Genomic DNA, 15,999 nt, shown 5'->3' on the forward strand with positions numbered 1-15,999 from the left:
TCGCAAACCTGTTTTGGACGAGACTAACATCGATTATCTTATTGTCAATTTTGTCACTAGAATAAATGTTTGACTCAGATGCCATATAGGCCGTTTTCAAAACAAGACGTTTCTTTTTCGGGGCAGTCGCTCTTTAACCTCTTAAAAGGAACAAACCAAGTAAAAATATTGGAGGTAACAAAGATGGCTACATAACCAGACCACAAATTAAGTTTAAAATATTTAATTTGTTTTAAAATATACATCAGTTAAATTCAGAAAAAAACGAGTTCAGTTTCAACAGACTTTTGTATAATTCTGTCCAAGTAATTTTTTTGAGAACAAAAATAAAAAAAAATCACGTGATACATATGACCATGGAAGCATACACTTACATACAAATCAAAATTAAATCTACAAAAGCTATGAATGAACAGACACTGCATCAGGAGAGCGATAATATGCAACCAAAGAACAACGGAGCACACTTTTCTTAGTATGAGAAAAGAATCTGATTGACACTTAACTCCATGCAAGACTGCTAGACAGGGTTTGGTTTGGGACCGACAGGTACCAGACGGCAGTGTGTCCCCTATGATAGGTATAACAGTATTATTCCCCAATAAGCACAATCACACCGTATATTTTAAATGGCAACCTCCAGCCAAATAAAAGTCCTGAATTAGGCATGTGTATTAGAGTATTTAACATGTATTTCATTCATGTCAAAGGGATCATTTGACAACTGAACACCATAAAAAGGAGACGCGGTGAATAATAAACAGCAATGGATGCATACATTGATGTGACAAGACAGCATCTTTATTAGTATTCATGAACCATCTCATTGCAATAACACCGCCCTTGGGCAGGGACTGGCTTTGTCACCTGGCAGAAATGAATGCTGAGCGAGAGAGAGCACAAATGCAACTTCCAAGCTCAGAATGTATGATTACACTATAAACCCCTGCTTCTGTATTCATATGTAGAGCCGGGGTTTTCTAATTGCATAATGTAATACTTCACGCTCCAGTTAGTCAAATATCAATATTTCCAATAAACCCTTGGCACTGTGTAAATATTGTATTGGAGACAACTGTGACTGGCTGTTTAAGTCATGCTCTGACTAAAACCTACACCTTCAAATTAACTGTGAGCTACCGGTTAACGGTCACCGTCACAGAGGGATTATCAGTGTGTTTATTCCACCGCATCAGAGAGAGCGACGACGCGGACATTTTTCAACATTTCAGACTAAATTTTAAAAAGCTCCACATGACTGGAGCATCCCGGGAAGGTGACCTTGGATCAAAGAAGCGATGTGTCGGGCAGAGATGTGTTCAATTATATTCTTGAAAGAGGAGTCATTAAAGTTGCAGGAGACCAGATGTAAAGGCCTATTTATAATGCCGAGTAAATTAGAGCCCCGCACATTTTATCCTCTTTCTCTCCCCCCATTTCGATTTTTGTATTTGCACAAAACCTTGTCTACAGCACATCTGATGAGCCCATTAAATATTAAAAATGTACATTTCCAGTTTCAAGACCATGACAGACTACCATTCCTCCTTTCTCTTTTTGAAGTATTAGAGACCTATTTCTGAGTGTAATAAAACATGAATAATTTAGCCAAGGGTTGTTACAACTATTAATTAGGGGCTATTAACAGCACATCTAGACATCATGGAAAGACCCATAAGCAGACTAAGCAAAAAGAAAATAGCTCAAATGAAAATGAAAATGTTCAAGGCTGTAAATAGGTGGATTTCTGAGCCCTCAGTCCCACGTCCCGGCCCGTCACACAACACAATGAAGTTGAATTATTCAGGGTTCAGGAGTGAACGCTTCCAACATATTGGATACAGTATGTGGAGAGCCTTTTATACCGGGATATGGGGACTCATCTCACTCAGGAGGGAATACAGCTCTCAAATATGACCCCAGTGACCGGCAGCGGCACAGTACTAAACAGAACAATGTTTCCATTTCCTTGATATGTCTTGTACTTCTTGGTCTAAGGACAGAGATTTTAGGGGGGACTGAAACCCACATCTACCAGGTACAGGGCAGGCTCAAGAGACATCAAGGAGGAATATATATATTTTTCTCCAGGTGGTTTCTGTGTTCCAGCATGGACTGCCTGCCAATGGACTTGAAATGATATTACACCGTCATCAGCACATAGAGGGTGGCGTGAACATATAACACCAGACGGATTAGAGTCTGACACCATGTGGACACGAGCATGTCTGAGGGTTGAGAAACACCGCACCAGGCGTGCACCTGTATCCTGGATTACTGCCTTATAACGAATGCAACTGCAGAGATCCCACTGTGAGCGGTCAATCTAGGACCAATAAAACAGCAGGACTGTATGGTAGACTTGATAACCACACAATCAAAGAGCTGTTAGAAAGGGCAACAAAAATAACCCCCCCCCCCCCCCCCCCCCCATCAGTAAATCATCCTTATGTACTAAAGATACATAGTTGAGTGTGATGCTAAACAAATGGAATTAAAAATGAACACAAATTCAACATGGCTGAATGCAGAACACTTAGTCAATTGGATATAATGGACCAAATGAAGAAAATAAAGTACACAAAATCAATTCATAAAATCACAAAAACAATAATCTCTTGATGAATGAATAAATATTCCCGATCCATATAAAAAGGCATGTGGATGAAAAAGTAACTACAGTGAAAATAAACGTTACATACTGCAAGCCATTTATCAGCTCCAGGTACAAGTATGACACCCTCGGTGAACCCCCACAATGGAGACTGAGTAACACAACAAATCAAAATACTTTCCTGGTTAGGATAGTCAACGCTACAATTACCCCAAATCTCATCATCAACCAGCTGTCATATCCATACAGACCTTTTGCCTTTCATTATCCCTGGTCACTTAGATGGTCTGGACACATGTACTGTAGCTGTATGAGATACGAATACATTACCCACAGAAGTGGTACACAATGAGAATTGAAGGCATCTTCAAGGAGAATTACTTTCACCCAGAACCCAATGAATACTTGAAAAACACATCCACAAAAAATGCCTGGAGATGGATGGCTTGGTTCTTCCCGAAAAATACTGACTCCATGTTTCATGCCATATGAGTCTTCCATTGTAATACCCCATATACAGTAGAGTTACCAATAGTACTACCAGCCTGTTTGTTTCTTGAAATGAAAATACAGTGATGACAAAAATCCAATGACAGAACAAAAGTGAAATGATCTTCAATTATAGAGCCAATGTTATATCTCCGTATCTAGTTCTGGAAATAATATTTACACACAACAATGACATAAGTTGCCCTCTGAACACAGAGCTTCAGGTTATAGGGGTGTAACGGTTCACCAAACCCAAGGTTTGGTACGTATTGCCGTTTTGGGGGTCATGGTTCGGTTTTACACTTGGGAAATGAAATCAATTGTTGTTTATTTAAGAAAATACAAAGTGCTGTTATTCCTGATTCCATATATGATCATGAATCATAATACCTGATGAGAGCACAATCAGGAATATCACTTTGTATTTTCTTAAATGAAAACACACGATTACTCATCAACACTAAAATAAAGTGCAATATGCATGTAAAATCAATATGTAAACATGGCTCAGACATTGTATAGGCCTATGCTATAAGGTTTTCTTACAATAGAGAAAAACACGAGTGTGACTCTCATAAAGGGGGCCTGTCTGTAGCACGCTACTTGTCATTTGCCACTCCAGGGTAATGTGATGGGCTGTCACTTAATAAGTAGCGCTCTGTCGCCCTGGAGGCCCATCAATCTGTAGTAAGCGCAACACAGGGTGGGATTGGCCAATTCATTGACAACTTCGGTTTTTAGCTTGCTTATATAGAGCGGGTACTAACTAGCCGTTGGCTGAAATGGGTACGAGAGGGCGAAGATCGTAATGTTGCTCGAGCACTTTCACCAGTTGCTGAAACCCCTAATTTTCTCAACCAATGAAAATGGGCGCATATCCGCGGCTATAAACATACCCATCGTTCTTGTAGTTTCTTTGGCCGGTCAGAATCAGCTGTGAAGGGTTCCTTGAATGTAGAAGGGAGACAAAGTTCTTTTTTTGCCCTTTCTGCCTTGCTCCGGTGGTAGGAATACTGGGGTGATGTTGGCCTAAATGTGTCAACATGTTTGAGATGTTGGCAGCTGCATAGGCTCTTCTCGTTGAGCAGCGGCGACATACTCTCCCTGTCCATCGCTGTTGTAATCTACTAGGAAGCAAACATTCTCCAAAACTGGAGATTTAAACGATGGAGAATCTTCCTGGTTTAATCGACCACACCACTCGCCATACGGAACTAGTTCCCGGCTGCGCCTCACAAAAGGACGGTTTGAAATGCACAAATTAAAGATATGAATTTTGATTGCAATTTTGAGATATATATATATATATATTTATTTAATTTTTTAATGTATGTATTCATTTGGGTACACAGTGCGGATCGAACCCAGGCCCCGTACAAACCGGTTTAGTACAAATACGTGTACCGTTACACCACTAGTAGGTTACTCTAGCTCAGAGAACACAAATACATGGACTGTTCTAGATTATCATTGTCATAATATCTCTATAGATAGTTGAGTTAACACCTCTGGCATAAAATGGTCGCTTAAAAATAAAAAAAGGCCAAAATGTAAATGATTTGAATGAAGTAGTGATTGAAGAAATAATAAAAGTGAACAAAATAAAATTTAAAAAAAATCTACGAATACTGTATTTTTGTTATCTAGAAAATAAACTTTAGAGTGAGACCTAGAATTTCTGGAATCAAGGGTGACCTTCCTAGTTGTTGTGTGGTGGACCAATTTCAGAGAAGAGAGCCCTTAAGAGTGGGTGCTCAACAAACCAGTGCACACTGCAGGAAATTCAGAGGGGGATCAGAACAGAACATTTCTAGGCATTGGGGGGGGGGGGGTTACAAACCCCCTCAGACAGAGAGGGATAGGCACAGAGTCTGTGTGGGGGTCCAGTCCACAATCCACCCCAGACAACAGCATGCACTTGCAAGTGCTCAACCTCTCCCCCATTCATCGATGGAGGAAAAGTTCACATGTCATCAGATGCCTGCATGACATAACATTTCTCTAGGGAGGGGGAACACAAATTCAGGTCAAAAGAGAACACAGGAGGGAGAAGGCAACGACTCCATCCACATTGTCTGTTTTCCAGTCCTGCATATCAACGATCATCTTAAATGATGAGCTGAATCGTAGCTCCATCTGGGCTGTTCCATGAAAACACACTGGCTGGATGTTTACACACAGGAAATGACACGGTATGGCTATATCCTGGAGTCGCCCTTCTCCTCCGGCAACAGTTCGGTGTGTTTGAGAGACAGAAAAAAACAAACCTCCTGTAGAACCCTTTGTTCTGCTACTGGAGAGGTTTGCAGCTCACAGTGGCAAGAGAAGAAACGCTATGAACTTTGCCATTCAACTGGCAGGCAGGCAGGCATTGCACAGATCTCCAAAGAATCAGTTCTTGAATGTAGTTATTAGAGAATGTGCATATTTCCTGACTAAACTCATGAGAGACAGCAGCGCAGACAAAGGTAGGACCAACACGTGGTGGTCGACTCGAATCATCCTTCCTTGCTGGTAAGATAGAGAGCCCGCAGAGAAGAGTTAGTCTGTCAGACGACATATGAAGTGAGAGGAAAAAGTCCCCTAGGTCTCAGTCCAGCAGGTTACCATGCTCCTGTGCCCGAGTCAGGCTGTCTTTGCGGTGCAAGTGGTGGACTCCCATCCTCTTTGGGCTCTTCAGGGGTCGGCCGGAAGTGGAGGAGTTGGAGGGGAGGGGAGGGGTGTTCTCTGTGTAGTCCTCTAGCCCTGCCAGGACCCTGGGTACTATGACAGGGAAGTCCTGGGGCAGGATGTCTCTCTCCTCTGCAGAGCTGCCTACAGACCCCGTCTCCTCCACAAACTCATTCCTCTTGGCCTCCGCCAGGCTGGTCTCCACAGTGATGGCCGTTGACACGGTGTCGCCACTGGCGTCGTCTTGGTCGTTGTCCAGGGCCATCAGCAGCTGCTCGCTCTCCTCTGTGGAGAAGTCTGCTCCGTAATGTCCCCTCCTGTTGCGGAGGTCAGCCATGCTGCTGGTGTCAGTGTCCAGGCTGGACTCTCGGCTAGCTGTCCAGCTGCGAGTGGAGGACCCCTCCTCCCCGTCCGAGTAGGCTCCCCGTAGTGCCCCCGTGTGGGATCCCCCGCCCCCTGGCTTGCAGGTCCGGGTCCTCTCCAGGTCCTTGACTGTCTCGCTGCTGAAGGAGGTGCGGTTGACCAGGGTGCCCTCAGAGGATGGTGCCATCTTCTCCACAAACATGCGCTGCCAGTTGGCCAGCAGGTCCTCCTCAGAGCTGCCTGAGCTGGCGAAGGCGCTGGGGGGCTGAGGGGGGCTGCTGAAGGGGCTGGACTGACTGGAAATGGGGTCTGCTGTGTCCAGCTGAGTAGGTGTGCGGCAGGGGTCACGCTGCCCCCCTCCCCCTGAGGAGGAGGAAGCCCCAGAGCGCCAGCCCCCGTCCGACACAGCGGGGCTGTTGGGCACAGTGCGCTGGCGCTCGTTCTCCTCGTCATTTTGCACCAGGCTGAGGGAGATGGCCTGGCGCGTTGCGTAGGTGCAGTTGGGCAGGGGGCTGTTCTTGGGGATTTTCACCTTGTCGTCCGAGGAGAACTCGATCACCTTGCGGCCGGGGTAGAGGGGATGGGGCGGAGGGGGGGCTGGGTAGGGGTTGAGCTTCTCAAAGGCCCCACCACCCTCCTCTCCTGGCTGGCCGTCTGCTGACAGGCTGCTCTGGCTCCGACACATTCCGTTCTGCTGGAGGAGCTCTTGTGCCTGGTTGCTTTGGGCTGGGACTCTGCTGCTGTGGCGGGGACCCCCATTCTCTCGACCCCCTCTTCCTGCCTCGGCCTGGGGCCCCGTCATGTCCACATGCACAAACACGTCCTCTGCCTGGGGTCGGCCTGCGCTGCTGCTGGACTGGGCAGAGTTGAGCACCAGAGGCTCAGGCTTCTCCAGTACACGGGCGATGACGGAGGTGGGCACCACGTCGGCAGGCGTCAGGCTCATGGTGTCGGAGTCCTGGCCCTGGGCCCCCTGGGAACTCTTATCCGGCAGACTGGCCTTCATGTGCTTGTTCACCATGTCCTGCAGCTCATAGGGCAGCTGGAAGACAGAGGAGACACAAACATAAAACGTGAAAAAAATGTTCCACAGACAGGCAAAAAAGACCATGTCAAAATCAAAAAGTTAAGGGCTATTTTAAACTAGAGTCCCGTGGTACACTAAAAGTACTACATATTACAGACTTGTATAAACAACATGGCACCAAATAATGAGAACTCCTCCCAACTGCAGTATCTCCCAATTCCCTCCATTAAGTGGAACGACTTTAAAAACCTGCATCTCACAAGGGCTGACAAATCTTTCTCGACTTGCGCTTTAAAAGCAGCTGGTGAAGCCACTAAGAGCTCGCAGTGGGAGTATTTACAACCTCATGTCAAATGCAATGAGCCTTAAAACTTTACCTCGTAACCAAGTAGCTAAAACGTAGCACTCATATCGCTCCTATGCAGGGACTTTGTGCTCCGATCCAAATTAGAAAGCGGCACATCTCAGTGGGATACGAGTGGAGTCAGTATTGTCAATAGTTCCAGATTATTTATCAAAGAGCTGCTATGATCCTGTAGTGGATTAGTCTCCCTGTGTAAAAGCAGTGAGTGACATTAACACATGGCAGCCAGATCAGACACGACACTGGGCTGGCTGTCTGATGCCGAATATGTGAATGGAAGAGAACGCAGGGATCTATCTGGTGGTTTGCCTTCAGAGAGGACTATCTCAACCTCAATCAGCGCTGTGAAGGAGACTGTCTCCTGCTGCCTTTCTTCCCTGGCAACCAAATGTCTCCTTGTCCCCGACTCCCCATTCACAGGAAACGAATAGCAGAAAGAATGAGAAAGAAAAAAAAAATCTCTCACCTCTAATGAGATAACTGAAGGGTGGCAAGAAAGAAAGAGAAAGTGAGTAGAGAGAGTAAAGGGAGAAAAAAGGCAGGCATCTAGGGCCCTTCTATCACGGTAATACTGGGTGTGAAGAGGCAGGGCAGAGATATTGATTTGTGGAAAATGGGCAGAGAGAAGAGGTGATTCCACAGCACCCACACTGCCTGATGCCCTAACGATCCTGGTGAGCAACGATCGGACAGACCGCCCTCCTCTCGTTCACTTCCTCTGGTCAGCCGGGCGGGATCAATTAAACAGCACAGGGCTGCCAGGATGACCCCTGAATTTTATATGACATACCCCTGACCTCTGGGCCAATTACATATAGAGAGCTAACAGGCACCCTAGAGTCATAGGTCATAACCAATGATGTATATATACACATTAGATGACTGACTGACAAGGAGTGCTGTGTTGAAGCCACTGCGCCTCCATCTTGGCACTCACATTTGTAAAAAAATTAATTAAAATAAATTAAAAACATTTTGGAAAGTATAGAAATGCATTTATTAATGTCTACATTCGTTTTTTCCAAGTTTATTCTAATAGACACATTAATGCATACTTTCAAATGTTATTGTTTGAGCTAAACATATACAGTGCATTCGGAAAGTATTCAGACCCCTCGACGTTTTCCACATTTTGTTACGTTACAGCCTTATTCTAAAATGGATGAAATTGGGTTTTTTCCTCATCAATCCACACACAATTCCCCAAAATGACAAAGCAAAAAAAAGTTCTGAAATAAAACTTTTAAAATACTTCGATGTCAAATTTACTTAAGTTTCAGATCCTTTACTCAGTACTTTGATGATGGGGAGCGTCACTTCACAGTTATTTTCAGGTCTCTCCAGAGATGTTCGATCAGGTAAAAGTCTGGGCTCTGGCCGGGCCACTCAAGGACATTGAGACTTGTCCCGAAGCCACTCCTGCATTGTCTTGGTTGTGTGCTTAGGGTCTTTGTCCTGTTGGAAGGTGAACCTTTGCCCCATTCTGATGTCCTGAGCACTCTGAAGCAGGTTTTCATCAAGGATCTCTCTGTACTTTTCTCGGTTCATCTTATCCTCGATCCTGACTAGTCTCCCAGTCCCTGCCGCTGAAAAACATCCCCCACAGCACGATGCTGGTTTTTGCTCTGACATGCCATGTCAACTGTGGGACCTTATATAGACAGGTGTGTGCCTTTCCAAATCATGTCCAATTAATTGAATTTTCCACAGGTGGACTCCAATCAAGTTGTAGAAACATCAAGGATGATCAATGGAAACAGGCTATACCTGAGCTCAATTGCAAGTCTAATAGAAAAGGGTCTGAATACTATGTAAATAAGGTCTGTTTTTTAAATTTGTAATAAATGTGCACAAATTAAAAACCTGTTTTCACTGTCATTATTGGGTATAGTGTGTAGATTGATGAGGATTTTTTTATTTATTTTTTACTTAATACATTTTCTAATAAGGCTGTAATGTAACAATTTAGTATGTAAAAAAGATTCTCCTAAAAGTATACTTTTTCCAAAAGGTTCTAATGTTAATATCCCCACTACAACAACAAATACATATGTTTGTCCTTTAAACATTTAGTTGATTTACGTTAATTCTTATGCTGTTCCATCTAGGGTGTGACAATATGGCCAACCGGTGGCTTCAAAGCCTCATTGGCCAATACATAATATCAGCAATCCAAGGTTTATGTACAGTACCAGTCAAACGTTAGGAAACACCTACTCATTCCAGGGTTTTTCTTTATTTTTTAAAACTAATTTCTACATTGTAGATTAATAGTGAAGACATCAAAACTATAAAATAACACATATGGAATCATTTAGTAACCAAAAAGTGTGTTAAACAAATGAAAATATTTTTTAAATTCTTCAAATTAGCCACCCTTTGCCTTGATGACAGCTTTGATTTGTTTAACTCTTTTTTTATAGTTTTGATGTCTTCACTATTATTCTACAATGTAGAAATTAGTTTTAAAAAATAAAGAAAAACCCTGGAATGAGTAGGTGTTTCCTAACGTTTGACTGGTACTGTACATCACTGGTCATGACGAGCTAACAAGCAGCTATGCATCACGTCCATGTGCACACAAAGGTACTGTGTTTTAGAGCCTCAACTAAACACACGCATTAGCTGTAGCAAAAAAAAGTGTTACATTATTCAGTGAGTTAGAGAGACCTTTTCAGGGACCATTCTTTCCTATAGAACACTGGCTGTATTATTACAGGCACTGCAGGCAATCACCGTGACGTAAATCTGCACGGGCCCATTGATGGCCACAGTCATGGTCATTTTACACGCTTTTGTATTAACTGCTTGTGCGCTGAAAATGCTATCAATTAGCATAAACGCATCAATAGAGGGCCAGTTTGAGGCAAAGTGGGCATACTATATATGGCATGATGCCTGGGCAGATAAAAGCTGAGCTTTCTCATGGAACAATTACATGTGCAGCAGTGTGAATTGGTGCTCACAGACAGCCAATCCACTCTAGCGAGTAGCCTCAGGACTGGGCTGCTGGGCAACTTCTGCAATGCTGTATAATTGACTTGTTTCCTTAGGCAATCTTCAGAATTCATTAAAATCTCCCACAGATGGCTGCTGCCCGCCTGATAAGATGATTTGTATACACAGCTTCGTTTCAGACCACCTCCCAGGGAGCAGCGCATCTGGACACAGGATGACTCAATGCTGTCCGTCTGCCTCTTTCTGCCCTCCTGTCCGCCTGCTTGCCTGTCCGCCTGCCTGTCCGCCTGCTTGCCTGTCCTTGTCCATTCTGCAGGATCTTTTCCCAGGAGGACGCCGTAACCATGGTTATCCATGTTGCCCTTTTGGTGTGCTTCCTCTCCCCCTTTCGGATTCTCTCCTAATGGATGATGACTGTCAAGGGGATGTTTCCTAATGGTTAATGCTTTGATTTTCAAAAACGTGTCCCTGTCTTCCAAGGCACTTTCCTTGTTTTGTTTTGCGAAAAATAGTTTGCTGCAACAATTAGAGTTAGACCTCAGTCGGTAGACCCAGTACAAGAACTACCAAGTTCTGCCCACTAGTTTCTTATCTAAGTCCTAAGTAGCTTAGTTGGTCAGAGGGTGATGCTGGAAACACCAAGATATTTGAAATTCCAAGATGCTTCAAATGTATGCACTCATTGTACCTTAAGTCGCGTGTGTGTGTGTGTGTGTGTGGGGGGGGGGGGCATCTGCTATGTGGCATATAAATACACAAAATCAGTCTCGCAAGCTCAGGGGGGGGGGGGGGGGGGGGGGGCTCACTAAGGGAAGTCCATACAATCAACAAGTGTTTGAACAGGCTGCACAACGTGGATGCCTTTGACTACTTGAGCAGTTTAAAGAAGATCATATGAAATGTGTGTTTAAGTACTAAAGTTGCCTTTGGCATAGAACCACCAGGTAAGCACAACGCTCATGACAAATATAGGAGAGCATAAAATAGTTCCCTCAAAGCACAAATAAGCTGATCACAAAACAAGGGAATAAATTGAGGCATGAGAACAGATCTGCAGTTTGAGGCAGGTTGTTAGGTTCCACAGCAGTAATCCTGGCTGCCACACATCCTGTAATGAATTACGGCAGGACTGGGAGATATATTTATGCTCCGATGAATTATACTTCTCCTAAAAATAGCCCTGGCTCCTGGCTGCCTGTCACGGCCCTGGGGCGACAACCTGGCTGGCGCATCGGTAGTAATAGTCCTCCGGAGACCAGAGTATCAGGAATTAAGACGTCACTGTAGATGAATAAACTAACTGAAGGTGTTCGAGCCGGCAGGTAGCCCTGTGCATCAATGGACTGGAGGAAAAGACCCTAAAGTCACTAAGCCTCACCTCCAAACACGGTCTCTCATTTGATAAGGGACTGGATTGTTAAAGCACAGGTAGTGTTGGACTTTGGCACTAAAAGGGAAGCTGCTCATACTAAATGTATTTATTCAAGAGTCTCAGGGAGTGAAATAAGAATCTAATGGATTGTACACCTGAGAAAAACATTTAATCCAAGAGAAATTCATAGCACAACACTTTGAAATGGATTTGTTTATTCATGCTGATGTGCTGATTACCCAGCAGTATGTGGTTTAATAGCTCTGATGAAAGCCAGTGTTGAACTCGGTGGCTCTTGATTTAGTGGAGAGACATCACTGATCACATTATGGGCCAGAACCCAGTGGTGAGAAGAGCAACTGAGGTGCTTCAAGTTCATATTGGTCAATGGCAGGTCCAAACTAAGAAAGTATTTCTGGTACTGTATATCGTCCACCTCATAGAGTTGATTGGTCACACACAAAGGCCAGGAGCTGTGATAAAGCGGCCAGGCAAACCTCTGCTTTTTTTTTACCCTCCCCCTCTTTCTACTCTCTTTGTTTCTCTCTTTGCCTAGTCCTCTCTGACGCCAGGGTCAGACAACAGTCCCCCAGGCGACCGCTCTCTCCCCCTCTTTCTCTCTCCCATGTCCAAGAGTGTCACTGCGGAGGGCAAAACAAAGATCTAACAGTGCCACCATGACAAGTGGATGGCTTTTTATACACTATATATATATATATATATGAGATGTAATCATTCACATCATACGATCAGAGCTGTACTTACATCTGCAAACTTGTGGTTCCTGAAATGGGACTTATTGCACTTCAAAAGCTGCACGGCCAAATTGCAATCTTGCCGATAGCGCTCCTGTCAGGGAGAAGAATAGAACAAGGGGTGAAAGGGTAGGGGTATGGAGAGAGAAAAGGATAACATTTTTTTTTAAGTCAGAGGTATACTGGAAACGTCCATTTCTCACAAAGCACTTGGACTTTTTTTTTCTTAGAACGGTGGTTGAACTGTTCAAGGTCTCAATCTCCCCCCCCCCCCCCCCCCTCACCACCACCACACTGTGGTTCTATACATCTAACTTCATATTTGGTATGAGATAACTCAAAGAGGGACAGTGTGACAACACCCACGTTCAACTCCTCCAGCTTGTCGATGGTGTTCTTGGCGTCCAGGAGTTTGTTGGTGAGCTCCACTATCTCCTGGTCCGTGGTCTTCTTGTCTCTCTCCACCTTACGGAGCTGCAGACGGATAATGGTGGTGGGATGCAGAACATTAGAAAAGCAGCGTCATGCATCACTGGCGGAGGGATAACCATAGCCAGCACTCGCTGCAGGACTCTATGTTTAAGTAAGCACACATGGGGATTTCCTCATTGATCACAGCTAATGCCTGTCTCCTCCTCCAAAGGCTGTTGCTAGCCACTCAGCTCAGCGGTGTTGAGAGAGAAACCAAAAAAAAGTACAGCCGCAGAAAATGTCATAAAAACCAATCGATGGCACATTATGAAGGGACAAAGTGGGAGCTCTGGGTCTGAGTCTGTGCCGAGTCACCCTAATAATGCGGTTACTCCCTCTCGCACTCACGCCATACGTTTGGGGAACACAATAACCTGGAACTGCAGTCAAACAGCTGGGCAGGTGACACGCTGTTGTATCGTTAAGAGAGCCAGTGAATGGCTTCCGTTAACATCCAGCTATGCGAGTCACACTAACAGGACAGATAGGTTATGCAAAAATCCACAATAGGCAACAATTGATCAAATACTCTGTAGCTTCAGCACTAATATTAACTGATGCGTCATTATAAAAATCAGGATTAAGGGGATTTCAGAGGTACCACAGGAATAGCTTGTGGTGCTGATTGGCTATGGGGAGTGTTTTTTTAAGTAACCATGACTTCGCCAACAAATTGGGATTGCTACAGTAGGGACCTCACACTATACGTGCAACATTTCTCAAGTTTTAACAGGGGGGGAAAAAAAGAAGGAAAAAAAATAGTTTCTCTGGGCTTCAGTACTCTCACAGAAAACAATCCCTAAACCGCTGAGCTGGAGAACTTCCAGACCAATTAATTGTGCGTGCGGATCCAGATGCTGTGACTCCTCTGTGTGTGTGTGTGCGTGTGTGTTACTAGCAAGCAAGCACAGGCCCAGATCGTTGCATTAATATTCACCACAGGCTCATTATTTGTTATTTTTTAATTGAACCTTTATTTAACTAGGCAAGTCAGTTAAGAACAAATTCTTATTTACAATGACGGCCTAGGAACAGTGGGTCCGACTGCCTTGTTCAAGGGCAGAGCGACAGATTTTTACCTTGTCAGCTCGGGGATTCGATCAAGCAAACTTTTAGTTCCTGGCCCAATGCTCAAATCACTAGGCTACCACCCCCCCCCCCCCCAAATTAGAGCCTCCAGTGAGCCCACTGCGTGGGGTTTGGATCTGCACTGACACCCTGTGGGGTTTGGATCTGCACTGACACCCTGTGAACAGCTGAGAGAGGCCTAGACCACGGCTGCTGTTCTGACCATCTGCTAACACAATATCAACATCATTATTGGTGAACACACCAAGCACAATGTCTTACTTTGGGGGGTGGGTCCTCCCTGCATCTTCTATCTGATATTGTCCATTTACTAGCTAGATGTTAACTGAAGCCTGCACGGAAGTGAGCACTGAGCAGCTCTGTCCAGTTGTTTTAGAGGTCGTGATCGATCGCGCAACATGATTGGACTATGAAAATAGCTAGATCCAATCCTCAAGAGGGAGAGGGTGTGGTCACCACCACTAAATCACACTTAGTAGAAAAGAGGAACCGTCATTCATCGGTCCGTAGAGAATCAGTGAGAAAGGGAGTTACTGAGCGACATATAGACAGAATGAGACCCAGACTGCATCTCCTGCTCCACTGGCTGCCGTGTCAATAATTAACCAATTCGCTTTATATATGCTAAACTGAAGAGGCTTCCGAGGAGAAATACAAAATGCACACAGAAATAAGCCAGCCAGCCACTGTGATGGAGAGAGACAGTTTGACTGGGCAATGCCACATCCAAAAAACACCAGTGATCTCTTCTACAGCCCATTGAGCTGCAGAGCGTAACACGCCTCTGGTAAAGGGGATATACAGTCTACACCGTCCTAATATTGAGTTGCACCACCTTTTGCCCTCAGAACAGCCTCAGTTCGTCGGGGCGTGGACTCGACAATGTGTCGAAAGCTAATCAACAGGGATGCTGGCCCACGTAGACTCCAATGCTTCCCACAGCTGTGTCAAGTAGGCTGGATGTCCTTTGGGTAGTGGACCATTCTTGATACACACGGGAAACTGTTGAGTGTGAAAAAAAACCCACCAGCGTTTCAGTTTGACACACTGGTGTGCCTGGCACCTACTACATTAACCGTTAACAAGGCACAAGTCTTTCGTCTTGCCCTCTGCTTGGCACACATACGCAACTCATGTCTCAATTGTCTCAAGGCTTAAAAATAATTTTTTAACCTGTCTCCTTCCCTTCATCTACACAGATTGAAGTGGATTTAACAAGTGACATCAATAAGGGATCATAGCTTTCACCTGGACAGTCTATGTCATGGAAACAGTTCCTAATGTTTTGTACACCAAGCGCACAGAGAGGTGGGGGGACTTGAAAACTAAAAGTTTCAATCACTGGGCACACCCAGAGATACACATAATCGCCCGGCCCCTCATGACCAACCCAACCCCCATGCATAGGGGCCATAGCAGAGCTACACAGACAGGATGATGACTGCGGGACATCTGGAGCAGTTTGCCAGGACAAGACAAGAGGATGGAGAGACTTTCCTAGTTCAGAGGCGACAAGCAGAGCAGTAATGAACATGACAACTGCAATAAATGCTCAGGGGGAGGAGGATGGAGGGAGGGAGGGAGACAGGAAAGAAATAGAATGATAACGCAACTGCGTAGACCCAGGTTTGACTGATAGCAGCCTGATGATGATGAGACAGCCCGTCACGAAGCAGCAGCATGAGAGAGAGGGAGAGAATGAGAGAAACAGACAGAGAGAGAAAGAAAAAAGAAAAGAAAAGAGACGGATGGTGAAAACAAAGACAACACAGAACATTTTGGTCTCTTCTTTTGGACACTTGGCAAGATCTCCCGTGCGTCATCGGC

The 15,999-nt window shown here is 44.8% G+C and overlaps 1 protein-coding gene across 8 annotated transcripts in view; it reads right to left on the reverse strand.

Annotated features, from left to right (window-relative positions):
- Positions 1 to 207: 207 nt before the first annotated feature.
- Positions 208 to 15,999, reverse strand: part of tjap1 (tight junction associated protein 1 (peripheral)) — a 78,534-nt gene continuing 62,742 nt past the window's right edge. For 4 of the 8 annotated variants that reach the window (XM_036983179.2, XM_036983163.2, XM_036983168.2 and 1 more), the window contains 3 exons: positions 12,979 to 13,086; positions 12,623 to 12,706; positions 208 to 7,178 (listed from right to left, as the gene is read on the reverse strand). In XM_036983179.2, coding sequence (XP_036839074.1) covers positions 5,694 to 7,178; positions 12,623 to 12,706; positions 12,979 to 13,086 — 1,677 coding nt within the window. In that variant the 3' untranslated portion in view covers positions 208 to 5,693. Of the gene's footprint in view, positions 7,179 to 12,622; positions 12,707 to 12,978; positions 13,087 to 15,785; positions 15,816 to 15,999 lie in introns of all 8 variants that reach the window. The other 4 variants (XM_090237890.1, XM_090237888.1, XM_090237889.1 and 1 more) reach the window with 2 other exon arrangements.

Source organism: Oncorhynchus mykiss, chromosome 1 (genome assembly GCF_057628025.1).
Source record: "Oncorhynchus mykiss isolate SJ-2025 chromosome 1, ASM5762802v1, whole genome shotgun sequence".
Lineage (NCBI taxonomy): Eukaryota > Metazoa > Chordata > Actinopteri > Salmoniformes > Salmonidae > Oncorhynchus > Oncorhynchus mykiss.